At 37.9% G+C, this 27642-nt stretch overlaps 1 protein-coding gene across 1 annotated transcript in view; it reads right to left on the bottom strand.

The window, feature by feature from the left end:
- The window catches only part of LOC138703178 (kinesin-like protein KIF23), a 68939-nt gene extending 59874 nt beyond the window's left edge, over positions 1-9065 (bottom strand). The window contains exons 1-2 of the mRNA XM_069830851.1: positions 8941-9065; positions 8178-8376 (exon numbers count right to left, since the gene is read on the bottom strand). Of these exons, the coding sequence (XP_069686952.1) occupies positions 8178-8333 (156 nt within the window). The 5' untranslated portion in view covers positions 8334-8376; positions 8941-9065. The remainder of the gene's footprint in view (positions 1-8177; positions 8377-8940) is intronic.
- Between the last annotated feature and the right edge of the window lie 18577 nt (positions 9066-27642).

Raw genomic sequence — 27642 nt, 5'->3', positions numbered from 1 at the left:
ATTTCAATCTAGCTATACTTCACTCACACTGTAATCTCTTATTTCCAATTAGTTATATAATTTCAATCTATACAGAGTGTTTCCGAGTTTGTGTTACAAACTTTCAGGGATGATGGCGAAGGGCTCATGTATCAATTTGAGATAAGGAACCCTGGTCTGGAAATGAGAGAGTCTAAAGTTACAAGCAAAAATAGTTCTGTGGAAATGAAATAATTTTATTCCTCTGTACATCTTGTTTATGTGTATTTATCTGTACATCTTACACATACTGTATTCATCTGACGTTGTTTACGTTGTCTACTTACAGTATTCCATTCAGTGCGCTGTCTGAGGGGTGGGGACAGGAAACTACACTAAAGCAATGCAGATAGCGTAATGTGTAACAGACATGGTCGGTCCTGATATGCACGTCTGTAGACAGCAGTGTATGTGTACAAGTTGCAGTGTCCAGTCGATCAGTCCTAGTGAAATGGAGGAGTACACGAGAGCGGAATATGCAGACATGATTTTCGAATCCGGATGAGCCAATGGGAACAGTAGACAAGCTCACAGATTATATTAGGCTAAGTACCCACGTAGGAGACATCCGGCCCGTACCATTTTCCCACGACTGTTCCAAAAGTTAAGGGAAGAAGGGCACGTGGTGCCAAATTACAATTCCATTTCCACACAACTATTTTTGCTTATAACTTTCGACTCAGTCATTTCTGGATCATGGTTCCTCATCTCAGATTGATACATGTGCCCTTCGCCATCATCCCTGAAAGTTTGTAACACCTCGGAAACATCCTGTATATAACTTACCCATATTTATGTCCAACTTTTTATTCGTTTATCACAAGTAATTGAATTAACATAACAGGATCAAAGTAGCATGAACTAATAGTCCAGTCATTAGGATTGCTTAAAATTTCACCAATATTAAAATTCGATGTAAGCATCAGCATTTGCTGCACATTTTTCCAGACATGGCTGAATGTTCTGTACTGCTCTCAAGCATTTCATTTGGCATCCGGTCACCTGACCATAGAATGTGTCGCAAAAGGTTAGGTTACTCTTGAATCCATGCTAGTAGAGACTCCACAAACTCCATTCTGATGTCACAGTCCTCATATGACAGAGCTTGCATAAACCATGGCCAATTCATTTCCTTTAGCAACCGCTGCACGGACCCATGGGATACACCAGATTCCCGCTGATACTGTCGAATGGATTTCTTAGGACTTCTCTGAAAGGTCTTAGTAGCGGCTGCTTTGACCCCATCTGTGATCACTGTTTTTGGTCGTCCAGCACCCTTCTATTGCGTAATTGAGCCAGTGCGAATCAAGTTGGCGTGAAGTCTCTTGATGGTCTTGTAGTCAAGTGTCGCATTTCTTCTTTTCACCATTCTCCACCATCTCTGCACCATAATTGGGGACTGTCACACCTCCATTCGAGCAGCAATTCCTATTCGATCGTACACAGTCTTATGGCCATGGTTAATATTTTAACATTTACACTACTTTTTCTGATTACATTAAACGTTTCGGATCATACCAAGAACACAATAAAGTAAAATCAAATGACAGCTTCTTTTGTGCTTTTAATGGTATGGAACACGGTACATTTAAGCGGTGGAATGGGTCACTTAACCTGATCGATTTCGCTACTACAGTGTAATAAAAAGTTGGTCATCCTGTACATAGTTCACTATAATTGTTATTCTTACTTATAATAGTATGTTGCGCTATTATGTTTCGAAAAATTTGTTTCTTTCAGGAGGCTTTATTTATTAAAACAATTATTTTAAATGTTTCAGAAGCTGCACACCTAATAACACATCATTTTAATATCTACACAATTAATAGTACGGTAATTTCAAATACAAGACACACATTGTATTTGAAAATACATTTTATACAATCCTAGCATTAAAAACCGCTAGTTATGACAATATAAATCGTGCAAAATTGGCCCAAATCTGGCACTGGTGCCAGAAAAGGTTAGGTATCTAGCAATTGACGTCATCACCGCCTTCACAACACAATTTTATACAGGGTGTCCATAAAATAAGGAACTATTTTCATGAAAACGATATAGTTCATGATATTTATATTCATAAGACGATTGTACACTACAAAGACGACAGGGATAGACGAAACTCCAAAATATTCAGGAGTCAGCAAATTTTACCAACGCATGCAATGAGAATATATTCGACCTAAAATAAATAATATATAAAGGGATTAGAGACAGGGACAGACGAAACTCCAAAATATTCAGGAGTCAGCATATTTTACCCACACATGCAATGAGAAAATATTTGACCTAAGATAAATATAAAAAGGGATAAGAATGAGATAGTCCAAAGCCCCAATTTCAACAAAAATGGTTTTTTTGTGAGAGTTAATTTCTTACACATATGGGAAACTATTAATAAAATATTATAAAAATTACTCAATGACGTAAGTATACGCCAAAGAAATTAATAATACTGCACCTAATAGCATTGGACCCTAAGGGTGCTATTCATAGACATTTCGCAGCACGCGCTACGAGCGTACTAAGCTAGCCCCGGCTATCGACTGGTTACTTGTACAGAATTCAAATCACATCCTATCGCTAACACTGGTTTATGAATACGAAAAACGCTGATCATCCACCGGAAACCCGCGCTAAAAATGTCTATGAATACGACCCCACACCTTTAATATGCTCTCCTGTGAAATTTTGTCTGTGTGGTTTAGGACTTTATCATTCTTACTTACTTACAAATGGCCTTTAAGGAACCCGAAGGTTCATTGCCGCCCTCACATAAGCCCGCCAGCGGTCCCTATCCTGAGCAAGATTAATCCAGTCTCTATCATCATACCCCACCTCCCTCAAATCCATTTTAATATTATCCTCCCATCTACGTCTCGGCCTCCCTAAAGGTCTTTTTCCCTCCGGTCTCCCAACTAACACTCTATATGCATTTCTGGATTCGCCCATACGTGCTACATGCCCTGCCCATCTCAAACGTCTGGATTTAATGTTCCTAATTATGTCAGGTGAAGAATACAATGCGTGCAGTTCTGTGTTGTGTAACTTTCTCCATTCTCCTGTAACTTCATCCCGCTTAGCCCCAAATATTTTCCTAAGCACCTTATTCTCAAACACCCTTAACCTATGTTCCTCTCTCAGAGTGAGAGTCCAAGTTTCACAACCATACAGAAGAACCGGTAATATAACTGTTTTATAAATTCTAACTTTCAGATTTTTCGACAGCAGACTGGATGATAAGAGCTTCTCAACCGAATAATAACACGCATTTCCCATATTTATTCTGCGTTTAATTTCCTCCCGAGTGTCATTTATATTTGTTACTGTTGCTCCAAGATATTTGAATTTTTCCACCTCTTCGAAGGATAAATCTCCAATTTTTATATTTCCATTTCGTACAATATTCTGGTCACGAGACATAATCATATACTTTGTCTTTTCGGGATTTACTTCCAAACCGATCGCTCTACTTGCTTCAAATAAAATTTCCGTGTTTTCCCTAATCGTTTGTGTATTTTCTCCTAATATATTCACGTCATCTGCATAGACAAGAAGCTGATGTAACCCGTTCAATTCCAAACCCTGCCTGTTATCCTGAACTTTCCTAATGGCATATTCTAAAGCGAAGTTAAAAAGTAAAGGTGATAGTGCATCTCCCTGCTTTAGCCCGCAGTGAATTGGAAAAGCATCAGATAGAAACTGACCTATACGGACTCAGCTGTATGTTTCACTGAGACACATTTTACTTAATCGAACTAGTTTCTTGGGAATACCAAATTCAATAAGAATATCATATAATACTTCCCTCTTAACCGAGTCATATGCCTTTTTGAAATCTATGAATAACTGATGTACTGTACCCTTATACTCCCATTTTTTCTCCATTATCTGTCGAATACAAAAAATCTGATCAATAGTCGATCTATTAAGCCGAAAACCGCACTGATGATCCCCAATAATTTCATCTACGTACGGAGTTAATCTTCTCAAAAGAATATTGGACAAAATTTTGTACGACGTCAACAAAAGTGATATTCCTCGAAAGTTACCACAGTTGGTTTTGTCCCCCTTTTTAAAAATAGGTACAATTATGGACTCCTTCCATTGTTCTGGTACAATTTCCTTTTCCCAAATAGCAAGTACAAGTTTATAAATTTCGCTATATAATGCGCTTCCGCCCTCTTGTATTAATTCTGCTGGAATTTGATCGATACCTGGAGACTTGTACTTTTTCAGATTTTCTATCGCAATTTCGACTTCTGAAAGCGTGGGTTCGGGTATAAATGGCTCAGCAGTTTGTATTTCAATTTCGTCCCGATCATTTCTATTTGGCCTATGTACATTTAGTAGTTGCGCAAAATAGTTTTTCCATCTGTTTAGGATTGATGGAGAGTCTGCAAGCAAGTCACCATTCTCATCCTTGATCACGTTTACCCTTGGCTGATATCCGTTCTTAAATTCCTTTATACCCTTATATAAATCTCGAATGTTTTTATTCTTACTATTTGTTTCTACCTCATTCAGTTTTTCCTTCAAGTAACCTCTCTTTTTATTCCTAAGTGTACGACTTGCTTCCCGTCTTTCATTGAAATAATTATCTCTCTTCTCCTCGACTGGATCCTGTAAGAATTTCAATTTTGCCTGTTTCCTTCTTTCTACTACCATGCAACAATCTTCATCAAACCACGGTTTCTTTTTCTTAGTTTCATAATAACCTATGCTCTGCTCAGCTGCAATTTTGATACTATCTCTGATATTTTCCCACACGCTATTAACATCTAATTCTTTCTCAACTTCGTCGCAACTTTCTAAAGTGGCAAACCTATTCCAAATTTCGACCTGATAATTTTGCTTAGCTTCCTCGTCCTTTAATTTCAAAATATTGAATTTAGTAATATTAACTTATTGCTCTACTCGCTTGGCTACTGATAATCTTTCTCTTAATTCTCCAATCACCAAATAATGGTCAGAATTACAGTCTGCACCCCTGAAAGTTCGAATATCTACTATATTATAGTATAGAATTCTTTAGTTGGCAGAGAAATTTAGACAGAGAAAGATATATTTCTTACCTCTCACTCACTCAGTGGCTGACCGGAACTCTGCGGGGGGGATGGTGGCAAGAGACAGACACCCTCCATGAAACTGTTTGTATGTGCAGTGGCGGATTCTTCTACTTCTACTTCCATGTTGTCGTCACCGTCATCGTCGTCACTATCAGAGTCCAAACTTATTACGAAACGATCCACCGCCTTGTCAATCATTCCATCCCTTTCCCAGTAAAAATCCTCTTCCTTTTTAATATGTTCACACGCATTTTTCCAATTCTCTGGCGTAACCTTGGACAACGCTTCTTCAAATAATTTTATAACTTCACTGGATTTGAAAGATACATTGTGTTTAGCGACATCATTTTTCACTTGAGCCCAGATGAACTCAATGGCACTAAAATTGCAGTGGTATGGTGGCAGTCGTACTACGGTATGCCGGTGTGGTTCACTTTGAGCTAATGTATCCAGTTCGTACCTTACCATTTTTTCCTTTTTCAATTTTATTATGTCGTACAGTACGATTTTTGTCGCCTTTGGGTCGTACTCTATGTTGTTCTGACGTAACCAAGACTGCATGTCTGATTTAGAAGATGCAGAAGTGGGAGCTTTATTTAACTGTACAGAATGGTAAGAGGCGTTATCCATTACTATAATGCTGTTTTGTGGAATGTTCGGAAGGAGTTTGTTTTCGAACCAATGTTTGAAATTAACGGCGTTCATTTCCTCATGAGGATCGTTGGTAGATTTGGACTTAAAACTGTGATAGGCTCCTGGTATAAATCCAGAAGAAGATCCAGCATGCACAATAATAAATCGTCCTCCTTTTCCTAGGGGCACGTTCAGAGGGATGTCACCATCTTCACAAATCCAAATTTTGCTCTTCGTGTGATTGATGTTTATCCATGTTTCGTCTAGGTAAACGATAGGGCGGCCGGTTATTCTTAAGTCGCGCATCCTCCTTAAGAAATGGAATCGCTTAGCAATTATGTCGGGGTTCTCTAGCAGAAGCTTCCGTCCGAAGTTATTCTTAGCGTAACGGAAATTAAGTTTTTTTAATAATTCCCGGACCGACCATTTACTGCCAGAAAATAAGCCAGACTTATCGAGAGCATCACGAATATCTTCCACACTCGGAATGAAATCAGCCTTATACAAAGAATAAATCTGCCTCTTGATGGCGGCAGCAGTGAATGAGTCTATATTGGTTTTCGTGGGCGTTCTTTGCGGCCGCTTTTTGCCCGGAGTTGAAACTCTTCTTCCTGATTCATCTGCTTCTCTCTTTTCATTTAGGATACGGTAAACAGTGCGTTCAGATACTCCACACGCAACAGCAGTTCGCTTTGCTACTTCGACTACGCTTATTGTAGGATTTCCGACTTTCAATGCATCGTACTCCTCTACGAAAAACTTATGTACATTGCACACTATTTCCCTGGCGTCAGACTGCAGTGGCTTTCCTCTTGTTCCTACACCAAGAATCACAAACACTAGGACAAGTAGGCCTAATATAAAGCACAATACTTCTAACATTTTAATTATAAAATGATTATAGGCACCTTCTCAAACTACACTGAAAAATGTTAACACACAGTTGTAATAACATCCACCACTGACAACGTCTCCAGATGGACTGGTTTGGTGAGAGAGAGGGAGGAAAGAAAGAGGAAATACTGTTATACAAGTGTCTGTGTCCCAGGATTAGTTCAACTCACCCTCCCTGACCCTTCCCAAGGCATCAGGTAGCTCTGCCAACATAGACCTTCCCAAGTATAGTATGTCTCCGTTTATCTATCAAGATGTGATCTATTTGGTTGTGTGTCAATCCATCTGGAGAAGTCCAAGTATATTTATGTATATCCTTATGGGGGAATGTTGTACTTTTGACAATTAAATTTTTCGATGTGGCAAAGTTGACTAATCTAACTCCATTGTCACTACTAATTGCGTGTAGGCTCTCTTTTCCAATAGTTGGTCTAAAAATATCCTCCCGTTCTACTTTAGCATTGAAATCCCCCAATAAAATTTTCATGTGATATCTAGGGAAATGATCAAAAGTATGTTCCAATTCCTCATAGAAGCTATTCTTTATATGGTCGTCTTTCTCTTCTGTAGGGGCGTGAGCATTTATAACTATGATGTCGCACCATCTACCCTTAAGTACTAAATATGATAACCTGTCACTGATAAATTCGACCTTTTTTACTGCTGATTTTATTCTTTTATGAACAAAGAATCCTGTTCCTAATTGGTGATTATTGTTTCCTTCCCCATAATACAACAAGTAATCTCCTATTTGTGATATGCCATTCCCATCTAACCTAACCTCTTGTACTCCCACGAAGTCTATTCTATATCTAGCTAGTTCTTTAGCTACTAATGTTACCCCTCCTGTTCTATAAAGACTAGTTACGTTCCAAGTGCCAAATCTCAAAACCTTATTCCTTTGCTGTGGTCGTGCCAGAGAATCAGTCCTATTCCGAGGCTTATTATAGGGATACTTAACAAGCTGTTTTTTACGGTGATGGGTTGTTAGCCCTTCGCCCAACCCCCAAGCTGGAGGACCACCCCTTACCGGCTGTCCACGACTGCTTATTCAATATATTCGCAGCTACCCTCCATATCTGGAGGCCGTCTCCTCTATCCGCAACCTGAGGACGCGCCATGCCGTGGTGATAGGGACCCATCATTCTATTTACTGAAATACTGTATATTAAACAATATTAAATATATTGTTATGTAATGCAAACCACGCTCTCAGGGACACTCTGTGCTCTTCACTGAAGCTATATAGTGACAATTATCTTGAGATGCGCAAGAAAATATAACAACTTATTAATCTAAAAAGCACACTCGAACTTCGTCCTGCGATCACTTTTGTAAACATTATGACATCAGTCGCAGCAACATAAAAGGAATCAAAGTCTTAAAGACTTAAACAATTCTGACTCTGTAAAAAACTTAGGCGCCATGGCAACCTGGCGGCCAGGATTTGTCCATCCCTTTGCACATATTTCTTTAAAAAATCTACAAGTATAAAGATAAGTCAACAAACTTCATTTACACTTAAAAAAAGTAATTTTAAGGGGAATGAAATTCCTCACCAACCTGAACGAGACGAATGGTAAAGACTGCATGTCCGCGACTGGAGCCAGAATTGAGCAAGGTAACTGCAACGCGCTTCCTGCGCATGCCACTGTATAACACCTCACATGCTTCCTTACTAGACTTCCCCTCAACCTCCACCACTCCGTGGACGTACATGTTGTGAGCGCTATCCTCCCGAACTATTTTTGCCTGTAGGTTTCTGTAAGCAAAAATTACTTATGTACTAATTAAAAAAGGGGATTTTTTTTCAATTTCTAATGTTCTTTAACTACACTGTATCAGCTGCGTAGTTGTTTGGAGTTGATATCAAAATTATATTTTGCGAGATGATTGAAGAAATCACCATGGGATTACCTGAAATTTGTCTTACAATTGGGAAAAACCTCGGAAAATATCCAATAAGGTAATCAGTCCAAGCGGGATTCGAACCCATGTCAATGTGCAGTGCCACGTTAGTGAGAAAACACACTACCGCATGAGCTATATCAGTCGCTCATTAGGCTATACAATAATGTATTTGTTTTGTAATATTATAAAATGAATTACTGGTACTGCATTCAAGGGCACCGTTGAAAAGTTAAAAGAAAAATAATGACATTTGATCAACACCTGTTCCCTACACATCGCCAACAAACCATGGATTAATTTCATACAAAAATAGTTTTGTGCAATCTTCGTCCAGTTCATAACTGAACTTCATTATTAGAGTACAGGGAGAAATGTTACAGGCTACTGTCCTACGATGTAAATATTGCTCCCTCACCTAGATCTGCCTGCATCATCTATGTTACTATCCAACAAGTCATAGACGGTATTCTTGTAAATTTCTATGTAACTGACAAAAACTGCGTAACTGGTGTCTTCATCCACATCTTCGAGCTGTATGTATTCTGGAATATTCTTGAATTCATCTATATCATCCTTCCTGAAACAAAAACAATATGCGTACGCGCGCACACACACACACACACATATACACACACATATACACAAACACACACATACACAAACACACACATACACACACACACACACACACAAAACCTGTGTGCGCGCGCACAGTGGTGAGATTTACTAAAACAGATGGAAAAATGTATTCTGTCCTATAATTTTTTTATTACCCAAACTGAAAATTTAACAAGAAACTAATATGATCTTCTAATACTCACTTCTTCGGAGTTTTTTGTGGTCTGGCAGATTTCAAATATGTTTGTAACTCACGGTGACGGTCCTTCGAGGCGTCTCTATCACTCTGTATCTCAAATCCATTCATTTTGTCAGGCTTGAAAACATATTTATCTGCCTGGAATCCCCTGTCATAGTGTAGGTCTTCCCACTTCCAGTAATTCCGTATGCAAACAGAAGACCATTCCTACCGCTGAAGAGATTCTTGATGAGAGGTAGAGCCTCTTGTTTGAAAACAGTCTGCTGGCTGTCATCTCCTTTGAACACTTGTTGAAAAGTACAGTGTAATTCCTTGGGTCCTGCTCGGGAACTAGCAGCATTATGTGATGTAAGAGAAACTTCTTTGTCAGATAAAATTCTTAGACAAGAAGTGTAATTTTCATCTTGTGGTGATCTAATTCGACAAAACACTTTCACCACATCTTTCTCTTCTGCTTGTCGGAGATGTTCAACATTTTTCATGTCAGGAGTCTTTCTACTGGAATAAATTGAAATGTGTATTAGGTTTGTTCTATTGCTTGCATGAAGCATTTTTTTTCCTAACCTTTAATTCATTCATTCATTTATTTTATTCCATAGATCTTACATGAGCAATGAAGCTTTAAGATGTGGAACATGTCAACATTTTACAATATTACAATTACAATTTTTACCAATTTTTATAGTTTTGCAATTTAGTAATTTTCTACAATTTTTACAATTTTGTACAATTTTTTTACATTTTTTTACATTTTGGCGAGATGTAGTGAGATGAGATGAGGTCAGAGGATTCGCCAAAATATTACCCGGCATTTGCCTTTTCGGTGGGGGAAACCTCGGAAAAACCCAACCAGGTAATCAAATCAAAGGGGGTAATCAAATCAAAGGGGTTGATGCCAAGGACTCGCCATAGACCATCCGGCTTCAGTCCCACGGCTGGGGAAAACCTCCGAAGAAACCAAAGTCCAAAGGGGGATCCAACCCAAGCCCGAACGCAGCTCCGGATCAGCAGCCCAGCGAGTCTGTCGACTGATCTACATCGATGGCTCTACTGAAAGTATACAATACATAGCCAATCAGATTATTAAATTTACAAACGCAAACGATCATTCATAAGTTGAGCTATATTATAATACAAAACAATTTAATTAAATTTAAGGCATAAACAATTCAACCAGTTGTGATATACAGAAATTGATAATACATATCATGCAAACTACTTCAAATTACAAACACAAACAATTTATCAGTAGAGCTATATAGATTACTATTCAATTTAAAGCATATACAATTCATCGGCCAAAATTATACAAATATATACAATACAAAGTAGCATACTTTCATTAAGCTATACAAATTTGTGCAATTAATATCAAGTAGATTAATTCAATTTATAATCATAAACAATTCATCAGTTGAGCTATACATATTACCATTCAATTTACAGTAGGTCTATATACAATTCATCAGTAGAGCTACACAGACTAGTAATCATTTTAAGAACATATACAATTCATCAGCCAAACTATACAAACATATACAATCAAATTAGTTCAATTTACAAACTTATTTTCGTTAAGCTATACAATTCATATGAAGTAGATTAATTCAATTTACAAGCTTAAACAATTCATCAGTTGACCTATACAGTATACTATTCAATTTACAGTACATACAATTCATCAGTTATGCTAAACAAAAAATACAATACATAGTAAACAGATTAAGTCAATATAAAAACATATTTTAGTTGAGCTATATAAAATTGTACATGTCATTTAAGTAGAATAATTCAATTCACAAGCATAAATAATTCATCAATTGTGTAGAAGGTATGAGTATGTAGAAATTTGGTTAATTCTTTTCTGAACCTTTTCTCGTGGTTCTTCAAATCTTTAAGATAATTAGGCAGTGCATTGAAGACTGTTACACATGAATAGCGAACTCCTTTTTTAAAACAGCTTAGACTAACAGAGGGTAGATGAAGATCTGATTTATGTCTTGTATTAAAATGATGTTTGTCTATGATCATGTGTATTGTACTGCTAACACATAGTTCATAATCTACAATTCATTATATTCTGTTTTATTGCATGCAGGCATGAAATAAGGTTGCTCTAAGTTAGAAGCTAGAGCTTAGAATATTGCTTAAGCAAAAGTATTTGTGATGGATATTGTATATTCCCATGAGTAATACCGAGTAATGCAGTACCCTAACTTGATCATTAGGCTTCGTATGCCAGCTACCTAAAGACTGAAGTTGAAGACACATTGGGTATATAGTACGCCGAACACAGATGATCCAACGGATGATATAAAAAAAAACTCGTCGCTGCGTGTTCGTGAGGTACAGTCAACTCCCGACATTCTGAAGCTATACTAGTAAATACATGCTTGAGCTGTGATGTTCATTTTCGTCGTGATCTTTACAGTGAATAGGCCTAATAACGTGCATTCGTAAGTTACGGAACTTGAACATATGCGGATGTTACTTGAAATAATTTTGTATCGCAAGAAATTCTTTCAATAGCACCTGACGTTATTGGTGCATGATGTAGTACAAGATATTCCTATTGTATGATATTTTTCCGTGTTTCATTAGGATATTGCATCTCGCTCATCGCTGAATTTTCTATGTACTTTTCTAGAAATTCCCTAAAATGGAGATTATTTAATTTATTAATTGAGATGTTTTCATTGAACATCGTGGTAGGCTACACAAATCCATGCTAAACGTCGAGTTAATATCTTCATAATTTTTTAGATTTTTATGGTGCTGGTTCTTTTTTATTACGTTCAACACACTTTCTAACACTTCTGGTATTTCAGTGTCTTTCAATGCACTGTTTTTTTGTCACTTTTACGTTTATTTTACACAATTATTCCCCATTATTTATTTTTATTTTATTGGGTTATTTACGACGCTGTATCAACATCTAGGTTATTTAGCGTCTGAATGATATGAAGGTGATAATGCCGGTGAAATGAGTCCGGGGCCCAGTAGCGAAAGTTACCCAGCATTTGCTCGTATTTGGTTGAGGGAAAACCCCGGAAAAAACCTTGACCGGGTAACTTTCCCCGACCGGATTCGAACCCGGGCCATCTGGTTTCGCAGCCAGACGCGCTGACCGTTACTCCACAGGTGTGGACAATTAAGGCCTCCCCAAACAGACGCGATACGGAATGCGTTACGATTTTGCGATAAATGTTTTCATTGCGTTCAATGTTTGTGTTCACACACGCGCGATTATCGCAATATGCGTTATTATCGCAGCAAGTAGAACGCGACGATTTTGCGATCTATTCTCCCGGGGATATAGATCGCGCGAACGCCACGCGTTTATTTTGATGCTGGGTTGAAGTGTGTCTGTCATGGATTCATCTTCAGGGGAGGAGGAGCTTCTGCTTCTAGTCGCGCTAGCTGAGGATGAGGAAGAAAATCGTCGCAGACGCAGGTAAGTCCATGGTAGTCATGGATGGTTAAAATAAACGATATAAAAAGTATAAAGTGATTTGAGCTTCTTTTTTTTTTGCCAAGAACTTGAAAAAAATTAGTCCATTATAAACTTTTTTTTTAATTTGCTCATTTCATTGCAGGAGGTTGTGAATTCACAACATAAATACCACAAGGGAAGAACAAGGCGAATTTTATACCTTAGTACCACAATTAATTAGAGATGAAAAACGTTTTTATATATACTTTCGGATGACAATTCAGTGCTTTGACGAGATTCTGGGTAAAGTAAGGGGAGACATAACGAAGCAGCATACCGATAATCATAAAGGCACGGATTTTCCTTTATGAAATCAATCAGAAGTTCCACGTTCATTTTCAAGCAAAAGAAATCAATCTGTAAGCACAAGTGATGTACGCCTGCTAAAGATAACTGTTCTCTGCGGCTGTGGTTGGAAAACAACAATCCGCGGATGTGTCACCCTCTATGGCAATCTGATTGGCTGGGGACGTTACGATATCGTATATTGCGGACGCGCCAGTTTGGGTACCTCTTCGCGATAGTGCGATATTGCGTTATAACGAAATCGTAACGCTATCGTAACGCATTCCATATCGCGTCTGTTTGGGGGAGCCTTTATTCTCTATATTGACAGTAAAAATATTAGTTCAAATATCCTCAACTATGCCCCGCAATATTACACGCTCTGCAATGAACCTTCAATCAGCCACAAAGGTGTAGTTACTTAAATAGCCCTAATACGATTAGTAAGGGCAGTGATCGATAAGACTACTCACTATAACTGCGTCCCGATTTCGACTTTCTAGAGGAAAAGGGCAGAGGATGTGTAACTATTTTGTATACGAACGTACTTGTATCTGCGCTGTGACGTCACATATACTTTGAATCAGGCAACTTCATTCCAGTTTATACGTAGCTGGAATACGGAGCCTATTGATCATATTAAGTATTTTGTTCGTACAGTACATACAGTGTGTCTGACTCAAGCCGTTCATAAATAATGTTTTAGGCATCATGCACAAGACGACTAGAGTTGGGCACTATACTTTTCGTCGTTGAAATTCTGTAACTCGCAGCGCTTGTATTTAAGTTTAAGTAACGATTGAGAATAGGTAAAATAATAAACAGACATAGGTTCGGTGGGCTAATACATTAATTCATACGATGTGTCTGAGTAAAGAAACAAAGATTTATAATACGCGGATCTCTCGAGGGTAGTTGATGGCCCTTAGCTAGAGTGATATGTTCGTATGAATGTTTCTTCTGCTTGAGAGGGTTTGATATCCGGTTCTTCCTTTTGTACTTTTTAATTTCGAACTTCGATTCCAAGTGGTTCTATAATATTCTAATTAATACTACTTCAAAATGGAAATATGCAATCCATCGCAATATTATATGAACCAGAATGTTCAACAGCAGTAGCTATAAAAGCTCGAATTCTACCGTCGGTAATCATTCACGGTTTGAATATCTAAAGCTCGTAACAGCAAAAGTGAAAGGAGCGAAAAAATAATTAAAAATTATAAGATGTTCCAGCAAGCAAATTACGTCGACAACGTCCATCTAAATGCGGTTGTTATCGATCTCGTATGTCTTAGACCATTGGCCTTTCACAATCTGAAACTTTTTCCCGCAGGTTTTTTACCCAGGTTTCGACGTTCTCATGGTAGTGCCACTAGCCGTGACATTCAATATATATTCAAATAAATTAATAAATCATGTTAAAATTCTGCGCTGCTATTCATTAAAGATACGTTGCTTATTCCGAATGAAACAAAAATTAATTTGAAGGATTGGATATAACTAGAGTATAAGAAAATAATGATATAGGAACCATAGGAGAGCAAATGACTCGATAAAACATTATCCAAGACAGGAATAAACGTTGGAAAGGAAAAAGAAAATTAACATAACAGATTGATAGCACGTGTTTAACATAAAATTATCATACAAAGACTAATATTCGTAACATTCACGTGGTGATGTCGGTAAACGTTATACCCACCCCTGATTCCGCCCACGAAATCATTAAATACCTCCCACATGTCTCGACTGTGATTTGGGATGCCCAAGCAAAAATGAACGGCTTAAGTAGAACACCCTGTGCATTTCGTAACAGACTTTTGAAAAGTTTTTATAGTAAACTAAAAAGTTTAAACAGTTACATTCATAACTGTTGGTACTGAAAACCAATTTAAGGTCAGATTTATACAATAGAACTTTTACCAGGAAATAGGTTTCCTTTCTGGTAAATTCCATCGGTCTTTTACCGTTATACTGCTGAAGAAATATCGGTAATTTGTACATTTCTCCTGCATCGAGCATAGAAAGTGTTGCGCAGTGTGGAAATAAGCTGAAGGAACGTCAAGCTTAGAGCATTAGTATACAGCTGATTTCCATTCAGTACAGTTCCAATTTTTAATTCTGACTTACATTTGTAATACAATAAAATATTGATAAATTTCGATTTATTTAATTCAGACCCGTTAGGTTAGGTTAGGTTAGGTTAGGTAACGGTGGCTAGGGGCGCGTTAGGGACGACCCTTTACACGTCCGCCATACTGAGGCCTATTAAAAATTAAATTATGGTTTATTTAACGACGTTCGCAACTGCCGAGGCTATATCACCGTCGCCGGTGTGCCGGAATGTGCACCCCGAATTTATGGACTGAATGAGGATGAGTTGTACCAGCAAATCGGCCGCATGTGACCCCTCACCCAATGAGGGCCCCCTACCTTCCCCCCGTACTGTGTTCATACCGCCAAAGTGACCAAACAGCACAGGAATCCATTCCAACGGCCCTTCCAAGTTGTCGAAGCGCTCTTGGAAGTGCTCTTGAGGAATCAATCCTGGCAGAGATATTGCTGAAGGCTAGGAACCCAGGGACGGTTGCGGACGGTACGCCCTCCCCGTAAGCAGACGAAGACATGCGTCTTGACCTGAATATGTCTATGGAATGAGATGAAGAGACGAATGATATGAAATCTAAATTCTTTTCCTAAACGGGAGGGGAAGGGAAATGGACCATGACAATGAAAATTCCAACCCGGCATTTGCCTAAGCAACTGTCAAAACCACGAAAAAATCACAATCAAATTGGTCGGTCTGGGAATCGAACCACGAACTTGCCGAATGGGAGTCCCATGCGGAACGTATGAACCATCTCGCTCGATTCAGGCCCCCTTATAACCTCCCTTTAAAGTAAGTATTTTAAATGCCATATAGCCTAAATTCTAAGTGGGACCTAACTTAATTTACATACCAATTTCACAGAAATCTGTTCAGCCATTATCGCGTGAAAAGGTAATAAACATAGACAGACAAACAAACAAAGATTTCAACAATTATTTTCGGTCTCAGGATAGTCAATATATTATACATGTTAACATCAATTACTTTTAAAAGAGCGAAAATTATCAGAAAAATTTTGGTTACAGTTTTATTATTGGTAGGCCTATTCCGTAGATACAGATTTAAAGATAATGTAGGCTAATAGATCATAAACACAATTTAGATTCTAAACCCACACATCTTCGAAAAATTGTTGAACAATTACGGCTGCATGTTAAACATAATCAGGAAAAGACAAAGATCAGCTGATCAGGAAACCCAATGTTAATTTCATAACAGCATTGCCGATAATGAAATTTATTGAAACAACCACTGCCACGCGTCAGACCAGACACTGTAGAAATAAGTTATTTTTTCTTATGTCTGTGAAACACAATCTGAACCGAATGAAAGAACATCTGATACCATTGTTGGATTATGGGTACTTCGACAGATTCCATTCAACTGCAATGCAATAAATATTGTCACTAAATGGAACAATAACTAACATAGAAGTAAACACATGAGGAAAACCCCCGTTTAACGAGCTGGCTTTATTCGCAATATCAATGCTCATTCTATCATGGACTAACAGGAAAGTTGAAAAGTTAACCTATTTAGCCATAAATGAACGTAGTGAGGAATAAAACATTTTAAAAATAATGTACTGTACACTAGACTAATTTTGAATTAAAGTTTTTCCTGAATGACATTTTGTGTAAAAGTCTTGAAACCTGTAGGGGCCTGTTATTTAACATACCTTGTGACTTCTTGATTACACAACTTTTAACACTGTATGACTTCGGAATATGTGTGATAAGACTTTGTGTTAAATTCTAACGTACATTGTTTACATGTTTCGACGTATTTATGGATCATCTTCAGAACTGGTCGTTGTTGATCTTGGCGCCTCTTGTTCTGTATCCTGTGAAATGAAATGTAGAGACACACGAAAACACATTCAACGAAATTCTCAACACACAACTCAATTTCAAAACACACACACTCTTTGAATCTACACTATACCACACGAACGCACCCTCACAGAGGGAACAAGAGGCGCCAAGACGAACAACGACCAGTTCTGAAGATGACCCATAAATAGATCGAAACATGTAAACAAGGTACGTTAGAATTAACGCAAGAAACTCTTATCATACATCTATTCCAAAATATCTTGTGAATATATTAATATTCTTAAAATTATTTATATGAAAGAATTGATTCGACGTTGATCCAGATTGGAGACAAACTGAACTGAATACGACGAAAGTGATTGTTCGGGACAAAAAGAGATATTATAATTTCTCCCTTCACATTTAGATGGAGTGAGTGCTGGACAAGCCACATTTTGTTAGTTTGTAATAGAAGTTAATAAAATTAAATTTGTCTCTTTGTAACTGAATCATTTACATTTTACCTTCTTTTCACTTAAGAACTACCCCACATTTTCTTTAAAAATGTGCTCAGGTAAATAGCTACGAAATTGTTACACATTTTTACTGAAGTCCAACGCATCGATTTTATATTTTTAACAGAGTTGTTAGCTTGGGAACTAGTGACCTAAATAATCGACTTTGACGGTGGATCAAAACATTAGAATATTTATCTAAAATGTCAAACAGTTATTTCTAAATAACTCAAATCATTGATTCTGACGTACGGTTTTGTTTCACATTTTGAGAGCTATTTTTGGAAATTCGGTAGAAAACGTTGGTTAATATGGCGGCATTGGCGGAGAGAGAACCGTTTCCTTGGGGAGGGGGGGGGCAAAGCAAATCTATAGAATCCCGATATAACGAGATTATGTGGGACATCATTTATCTTCTCCCCCCGTTATAGCTTGACCTTGGTACAGTATATCGGAATATGATCATTTAATAAAGATATTGTAAAATAAAGTAAAATTGTAACAAAATATACCTAGACCATTTTACTTCCCCCCCCCTCTTGAAGGCTTGCACGGAGGCTTATTGTGCTTACCACTGCTATTCAGTGAATGATTGGCTAGCCGAACGGCCGTGCTCTTGTACAAGTACAGTACGCCGCATCGTGAACTTAACCCAGGCTTTTGTATGGATGTGAATTAATGATGGCGAAATGAGGTCCAACACCGAAAATTACCCAGCAATCCTGCTGCAATTGGTTGAGGAAAAACCCCAACCAAGTAACTTGTCAAAACCACGGTTATTTGAACATGGGCCCACTCTTTTCATGACCAGACGTGCTAACCAATACTCCACAGCGGTGGGCCAATAAGTTATTTATTTATTTATTTATTTATTTATTTATTTATTTATTTATTTATTTATTTATTTATTTATTTATTTATTTATTTATTTATTTATTAGCAAGATTTCCTACGAAATGTAAATTCTAATTATTTTATTTAATCTCGTCTTTAAGTTTACACATTATACCGGGATTGCTTTTCTTTTTTCTGCATTGTTGTGGAGTATGTTATTCATATTCTCCAAGAGACGGCCTGAACACCTGTAGAGTTCTAACACATCAGTACAGGCTGTTACAAAAGAAACATTATAGTGATTCCATTCCTCAGATGAGGTATAGAAATTCTTATACTTTCAGAAATTTAAAATAAATATTATAGTCCAGGCATATGATCATCAATTTGAGCACAGAAACTTAATCATAAACAAAAGCAAGAAAAATCTTTTGAATTCAATATTTTGTAACGTTAATAGAAAAAAAAAAAAAGAGAGTTCGGCCACGTTTGGGGAGGCAGTGCCCCCATGTCCCCCATAACTCCGAGAATCCGTGATATGTTAGATTTGGTTTGTTCAGGTTTTTGGCACGCCTACCAAAAAACGTAATAGGCATAATATGCAATGCAAACAAAAAAAAAACCTCAACAAACCAACCTAACCTGACCTAACCTGTCACTGATCCTCGATGCCATTGATGTCATATTGACTAAGTTTGGTCAATGTAGAGTATCCACCGCCCACTGAACGAATATTTCACACTTTTATCACTGCCAATGTTGCGCTATAAACCAATTTTCGCAAATCTAATGTAAAAGACTGCCTGCACAAGCAACAAGTTATAACTTACTAAATGTTTAGGATTAGTGTAAAACTGGCCTATGTATCCTATAGTGGGCGGGACATAAGTAACATTCACCCTAAGTTTTCTACCGAATTACCCTATTTTTTTAAAACTGAACACAGTCTTACTTCATTTAAAAAAATTACACCTACCACATAGGACACGTGCACGCAATATTCTCACATACATGCCTTCGCTTTTCAACCCAGGGTTTCATAAATTGTTGTAGTAAGTACCGTGGCGTCGCGGTCTAAGGCATCCCGCCTAGGACTCGCGTTAGGCCTACGGAATGCGCGCTGGTTCGAGTCCTCATGGGGGAAGAAATTTTTTCATGAAATTTCGGCCAGTGTATGGGACCGGTGCCCACCCAGCATCGTGATGCACTTGGGGAGCTACGATAGGTAGCGAAATCCGGTTGCGAATACCAGCTATAACGGCTGGGGGGGGGGGATCATCGTGCTAACATCACGATACCTCCATTCTGGTTAGATGATCGTCCACCTATGCTTCGGCATGTGGGCGTGAGGCCAGCAGCCGGCTGGTCGGTCTAGGCCCTTCACGGGCTGTAGCGCCACGGATTATTAAGTACCTTGGCACAAATGACTCATTGTGCGCATCGTAAACTATAATAGACTCAGGAGAGCACGGTGGTTGACCAACTTAATTTGATTGATTTACTCGGTGTTCTTATTCTTGCGTCGCTTTACTACTGTTGCATTAGTAGGCTTACACGCGCTACTGAATGTACGTACAATACCGGAAAACGAGATAATGTTGGGAAAAGACCCAATGAAGATCCTTCTACCAGCAGTGATGTGTATTTGATAATCCAAACTACTACTGATCCCAATTAGTTCAGATTAACGAGGTTCTACTGTGCATTTAAACTATTTTATTGACAAAATTTGAAGTTTGGTTTGGTTCTTTCCCTGTTGTTTTGATTTTCCCCTATTGTTTAGATTTTCCCTTATTCTGATTTTTCCGTATTGTTTTAAGTTTTTCTAACTGTTCAACCTAGGCCTATATGTTCGCAAACTGGCGCTAATACTTACGTCCGTACGAAATAACGACGATGAAAAGATTTCAAGTTTAATATTTTTATAGCAATCAAGCACTGTAGTTAGGCAAATTAAACAGTAACAAACTGGATTGGATATTGAATATCACTACATCATAACACAAATGTCATACCACTGCAATGAAAGGTAACACTGTTCTGCTCTCCGAAGTTTTTGACAAGGTTAGAGTGGATTTAAATAGAGTTAGCGGTAATTGTGAATTACAAGAACGCCACTTCTTACCTTTTCAAAATCACTGAAATAAACTATAAAACGAAAGTATTCAAACAAAAAAATCGTGTTAGAAGATTGAATTTGTGTATTTTTGGTCCAGGGAGCATCCGCTTTTTGGTGCAAAGATAATTCATTGGGCATGTTTCTTAATTGAAATTATGAAATGGCGTTCCTGTGCTTCACATTTAATCACTTTACCGTATTGAAATCTTCATGAAAACGGAGATTCAGTTCGATCTGAGTCTCAAGGTAGAGACACCTAAAAAGTGGGATCGGATCGTATTCAATACGCTAAGCGCGTGATCGATCGTCATTTGTTTGATGTGTCAGCTGTTTAACCAACAGCGAGGGACATTATGTATGTTGAAAAAGAGTGTTGTAAAACATAATATTTCGTGTTTTCCTAAAAGTCAATATTATCATTATTCATCAACAGCCAGATTATTAAGTTTTCATGCGCCTCATTTGGAAAACACAACATTGTTTATAGCTAATGTCTACAGGGTGACCAACACGCTAATATGTCGATAAGTTAACCAACATAACTACTTTCGAAACTTCAGCTTCCGTATTCAGATCGTTTTTAATACGTATCGAAAATTGCATGAAAACAGGGATCGTATTCAGTACGGATCGTATTCAGATCGAACTGAATACTGCATGAAAACGTAATAAATCTTAATGTCTAAAAATCCGGACGCATGTGAGTAAATGTAGGCCTAGCCTACTCTTAAAAATTCTGCGAGCAGATGCAGGATATCAAAGAAGATGAGAGAAAATTAAACATAGTACATTTATAAAATTAGCATTGCGAAACTTTCCACAACAGACCTATTGATGTATATAACACACATTAAATACAATAAATACTTATTCAAAACGAAACTAAGCCACTTTTAAAACGTCTATTTTATTATAGACTTGCTTCAGTTTCTTTCAATCCAATGCATGCGTTCGAGGGTTTTTTTTAATAATGTTCGTGTTAATATTGTTTTATTGCAATGTTTATTAAATAAGAATTTGTTAAATTTATTTGAATCATTTTATAAATGTATTGAAAAAATAAGCTTACTAATAACACATCAATAGGATGGTTATTACTTTATTAGGATTTTGAAATTCACTATGGACAAGTAGGCCTACTAATGTAAACATTTAGACGTAAAAGTTTTACTCTTTATTTAATAACCTTCCGAAACTCAGGAAGATGTTCAGAATTAGCCAACAGAAATTATGTCCATAAGATTTATATCTGAAAACTGTACAATCAAAATAATATGTTGCACTATTGTTCTTACTTGCATCATTGCTGTCATTACTGGCTTATTACCCGATGTATTCCACACAACGACTGAGAAGCAGAATAATTCCCGCTATCGCCATTGCGCATCTAAAGTATCCGTTTCAAAATGGACTAAGAAGTATTCAATAATTAAGCTCTCCTAACATCCAATAGGGGGCCGAATTTGTTGTCGGCAGAGCAGCTTAAAGCAGACCAGGAGTGAGAGAGTTTTTTACATTGTAGCAAAATCAGGCTTGCCACACGTACATGATCGTATGAGGTTCGACCGAACTCCACGCAATTTTATACAACTATTTACTGAAAGAAATCCATTTATAATTAAATACAGAAAAAGTAATTAAAATTATAAAAAAACGCAATAAACTCGCCACATAAAGTATAATAAAATAAACGAAATGAATAACAAATAGTTAAACCAGTAGAAAAAAATATAACAAGAGTTCTTCAATAATAATTGAATGCAATCACATTCAATTATTATTGACATACCACGCAATAGATTGCCTAGATTACTTAAACACTACACCCCATCAGGCACAAAGATACCAAGGAAGACCATTGAAGAGACTCCTCGACATCTGATTTGAGATCGGATCAGATCAACAGTGGTCCGAAGGCTTACACTGTAGCCTGAGGCTTATTGTGTTTACCACTCCTATTCTGTGAATTATTGGGTAGCCGAACGGACGCGCCACAAAAAAATGTCCTTATATATTTTACAGAAAATAACATCGTATGATTTTTCATGTAATATCCATGGAAATTGCTTAACCCAAGATAACTAGTTGAAAACTACGACACTTTTTCCCTTTCACTTTTATCCTTCGTTGATCCTTGCAGCGATGATGAACATGAGCTGCCTGATCATTAGGGCAATGAAAAGGTTACAGTTAAAGCTAATGATGATACCGAGTATAGCTGCGGCGGGTGACCCCATTCCACCAGCCGCAACTATACTCGGTACCATCACTAGCTTTAACTGCTCCCTTTTCATAGCCCTACTGATCATACTGTGTGTGCGTGCATGTGTGTGCGTGTGTGTGTGTGCAGACCTTTTGGTGTCACTTATGAGGTTCAAACCTGTCTTCAGACAGTTGACTAAACGATAATAATAATTTGTTTTTACAGTCAAATAATTTGTTAATATTATTGAACTATAGTTGTTTAGTGAACTGTCCGAAGACAGGTCTGAATCTCACAAGTGATACCAAGAAGAGACCACTTATGAGGCAACTAGGCCAGGAGATAATGGGGTAGGGTGGTTAGTTTCGTTCCCCTTCATTGCATACATCGCCGACTAGCTACATATTACACTAATCAGACTTCAGATGTATACAAACATTGTATTGTTCTTCCTCTGACACATATCGTCAAGTGATAACTAAGGTTCGTTTCGCCATACGAAACAACAGATGTAACTGGGAGATTCGTAGGTCATGTTACCGCGGAACATTGCCATATAATAGTATAAGGATGTAGACATACCTGATATGTCACATTTTCAGTTTGTACTAGCTAATTTTTGAGGTTGATAGGAGTTTTTCTATATACAAGCATTTTCTAACGAAGGGGATAAATGTTTAATTGGAAACACTACAACGTGATCATCAAATGTATATTACATAAAAACCAAAATATAAAGGTCCACTGTAATTCCATAGAATTTTGTGTTTGTTTTAAATTCTGTTTTTAAGTTTTTGTTGTCATATAATTTTTGGAGCTCTTTTGTTACAATAATACTCTGTTGTATAGGCCTAGACTATATTATGTAGAATTATTTCGTATGTCAAACATTTACTGAAAGAATTGTTTGCAGTTGTACACAATTTTATTTATTGTACCTCCATATAAGATACACCAGAGAAACGGAAGTACCTAGCACTTCTTTCCGTAGTCTTGAGCATAGTGTGAATTTTATTAGTAACAACAATGTAATTTATTCGTCACAACAATAATTCCTTTCTACAATTCACCTTAAACGCTCTCGTCAACAATTGGATCTTCACTCAACACAGTATTCGTTATAGCACTCCACCGACGACAATGACAATTTACTTGGACTATTACGCACAACAATGAACTGTTAATCTTAACTAATATTTACAAAGCACTATTTACAAATCACAACTACCAGTTCTCAGTTCACAGTTCTTCTATCTCAGTCACTCGAGTTCACAGTATCTCGAACCAGAGACCTTCAGAGACAGTTCACTGTACTCGAACTCGGGTCCCTCCAACTGCGGTCCACTGCACTCGAACTCAGGTCCCTCCAACTGCGGTCCACTGCACTCGAACTCAGGCCTTCGGATGCTGACGCAGATGCGGACGCACACTCGAGTCGAACTCCGGCACACAAGTCTGGCTTGCTTGCTCTGGCTTACTCACTGACTGAATAACTGAAAACTCTGCTCTAGTTCGCTGGCGCTTCTTCTTTTATAGCAAAATCATAGTTGCGAGAAATTTCTACAGGTGTGTAGAGAATTATCTCGATATCTCCACTTCGACGGACTTCTGGAATAGTCGAGAAGGTCGTTCCACATTCACTGCGTTAAGTAGCAGCTGCGCGCGCAGCCTTCCCTCGCGTGTAGGCTCCTTTCCCCTTTCCCCGTGAAGCCCGCGCGATATGCTCTCTCGCGGGACGCTGGTCGTGAGTTCGAATCTCACGTCGCTGTCACAATAGGTATAGTCACTGCATACCTAAGTTTTGTTTAATGTGACCAAATATTGGGCTTTACTAATGAGGCAACTAAACCAGGAGATAATGAAGTATGGTGGCCAGTTCCTTTCCTTTCCATTGCATACATCGCTGACTAGTAACATTATTCCAGTAATCAGACTTCAGATGTGTACAAACAATTATTGTTCTTCATCTAACATATAGCCTATCGTCAAGTGAGATGTATTGCCTGATAGTAGGTAGGCCTACATATCAGCCAGAACCTCAATCAGAGGTACGCAATAGTTGATAAACTTTAACTGAACTGAAAAAATGATAATCATAGAAAAAGAAATGAAGGCACCATTGCATCGTGTGGGGATTCGCTTATCCAAATGCAATCGACCTGGTTGGCGAGTTGGTATAGCGCTGGCCTTCTATGCCCAAGGTTGCGGGTTCGATCCCGGGCTAGGTCGACGGTATTTAAATGTGCTTAAATGCGACAGGCTCATGTCAGTAGATTTACTGGCATGTAAAATAACTCCTGAGGGACAAAATTCCGATACATCCTGCGACGCTGATATAACCTCTGCAGTTGCGAGCGTCGTTAAATAAAACATAGCATTTAGCATTTAGCTTATCCAAATGCAAGAAGAAAGAAAGGAAGGAGCAATGTGAGTTTCGTCACTAACATGTTCACAGCGATGGCTGGCCCTCTCTATGGATTTTAAATAACCATTTTTGGCTTATGTATTAGTTTATCTTTCAAACAAGTTAATTATTTTTTAAATGAAGAATCTCTCTCTTCCAATTATTATTTTGAGGGGCGAGACCCCACTATTAATGTCAATGGGGGCAACGCCCCTGGTTTTATGAAAGTTGAGGGGACAGAAAGTGCCTTGTCCTCTCAAATCAGCGCCTATGGAAGATATTATTTTGGAACTTATAATGTTGGTCACCGAGCGGGCTAGCGGTGTGGTAGAGGGCTGGCCTTGCATTCGGAAGGTCCGGAGTTCGATCCCAGTGGCCGATAATCCTGAGGTTTTTCATGGTTTCCTCAGTTATTTCCAGACAAATGCCGGGATTGTACCTCTTGAAAGTCCGACCATGGACGCCGATCCTTCCCTTAATCCTTTCATATGTATGAGTGAATGATGTGTTATGTCTTAAATGTTTGTGTTGTATCGGAGGTGGCCCTGGCATTGAACTGATCCCTCATCCAGGGAGGCCCTCCATGTCCTTGTGTGGTCAAAAAAGTATGTATGTGATCCAATAGATTAATTCCTCTCCCGGTAGGTCGCGGCCCTGTAAGGTCCGTGTGGCGTGGGTCGTGTAAATGAACCTATAGTCCCGTCGCTCTAATTTCCGGCAGCCAATCGCGTTGCAGGTCGGCTACATTTAAACGTGTGCGTCTTGTGATTCGCTTATGAAGACGTTATTAATTTCTTAACCCCTTTACTCCCATTGTTCCCAAATGGGAACATGCATTATTTACGGCGTAAATGATTTGAGAGGACCAATAATCATCTTATTTTGTTTCTTATGTGTCAATAAGTAGGAATATATAAGAAACACCAACATTTTTAATAAAAAATAATTTGGGCATAAATAATTTGGGCAATTCTGAAATATTTATATTCCAATCATTGAAAGTGTCTTGGGATCAAATGGGTTAAGGCTCGATAAATACTTAATATAATCGCCCGCCATTTTGGCTCTTTCGTTGGCGTTCGCAGAAAGCACACGAAGACGTTATTTGCCGCTCAATTTATTTGCTCAATTACAGTGCATTTGATTTATTATCATAGGAGCTACGACATGATAATGGTGTGGCAAATAGATTCGTCGTATGGTAGCTCAGCAACGAAAGAACAAAAATGGCGAACGATACTACCTACCTAGACTTTATAGAGCCTTCACTTCCTAAGACGTAAGCAAAGAGGAGGAGTCAAGCCGGGAATAACAGCGTCGCGACTATGAAAGGGAGAGGTTAGACTAAGGGAAAGAAAGAAAGAATAATGTTGGTCTACAATTAAAATAAAATTAACGGTTAATTCGTTGCATTTAGGCTAGGTTTATTTTTCGTTCAGCATGTCGTTGGCTTACAATATGAAAGAAACATATTTTTAAAGGGGAAAAAGATGCTTTGAAAATCTATATCGTGAGTACACTTACCATGTAAGTCATAATTTATCATCTTGAGCTATAGGTTTTATGTACACCGAGGTTACATCAAAGTATGTTCAACAATGGAAGTCTTTTACAACGCGCCGACATTATAGCGGTGTCGAGTTTGAGTCGACTGCATGAGGATTAATTTGATATAATTATCGTCTGTTGCATTTATTGATATGAAATATCTGCTGTCGCGCCGGTCAAGAACAACATTTATACTGACTTTAATATTTAGAACCTGACATAGATATTATGTTTGCAAAAAGAAAGAATAGTTTATATTTTTTTCGCTATACAAAGAGGAGAATGGCTACTCGTATTAATGAATTTCATAAAGAATATCATTTTTATACAGCGTGTTCATTAAGTATGGAATATCACTCATAACTTCTTAAATTTTATTTGTGTTATACAAAAGCTGTTGAAGATAAACCATACAATATGATACTAGTGTTCGAGAAAAGTTATTCAGGCATATAGAATGTGACAGTAAACTTTATTTTTTTAAATGGTATTCTATTTTAAGATTTACATATTACGAATCTCCATTAAATTTTATGTATGAATATGTATAAATTTTACTCATTTACTTGTTTCATGGTCATCAAACTTGAGACAAATTTAAGTATGCAAAATCATGTTGAGTAGACCATAAAAACAAAACACTATCATTAACCAAACTTTGCAAGAGATACTGAAAATGAGAATCATTCACAGCCAAACAATGTCTATCACGAAAACAGTCCATTGTCTTCCTCACAGTTACATGACTGACCTGTTCCATCTCATATTATAATTATTCCTTTAGGTCTTCAGTATTTTTCGGTTTATCCCATAGGCCAGTGGTCGTCAGCACTCGCTGGAATGTGCAATGGGTACGCCGTGCCGTCCTGTGTGCAACGGGAGAGATAGAGAGCATACCCGCTAGCAGCTACGAGAGCACTATAGTGCACTGCGTTTTCCGCGGGTAAGAGAGGCTAGCCCCAGCGTGCTCTGTGC

Source organism: Periplaneta americana, chromosome 7 (genome assembly GCF_040183065.1).
Source record: "Periplaneta americana isolate PAMFEO1 chromosome 7, P.americana_PAMFEO1_priV1, whole genome shotgun sequence".
Classification (NCBI taxonomy): Eukaryota; Metazoa; Arthropoda; class Insecta; order Blattodea; family Blattidae; genus Periplaneta; species Periplaneta americana.
This window is presented reverse-complemented; position numbering and strand designations above follow the sequence as displayed.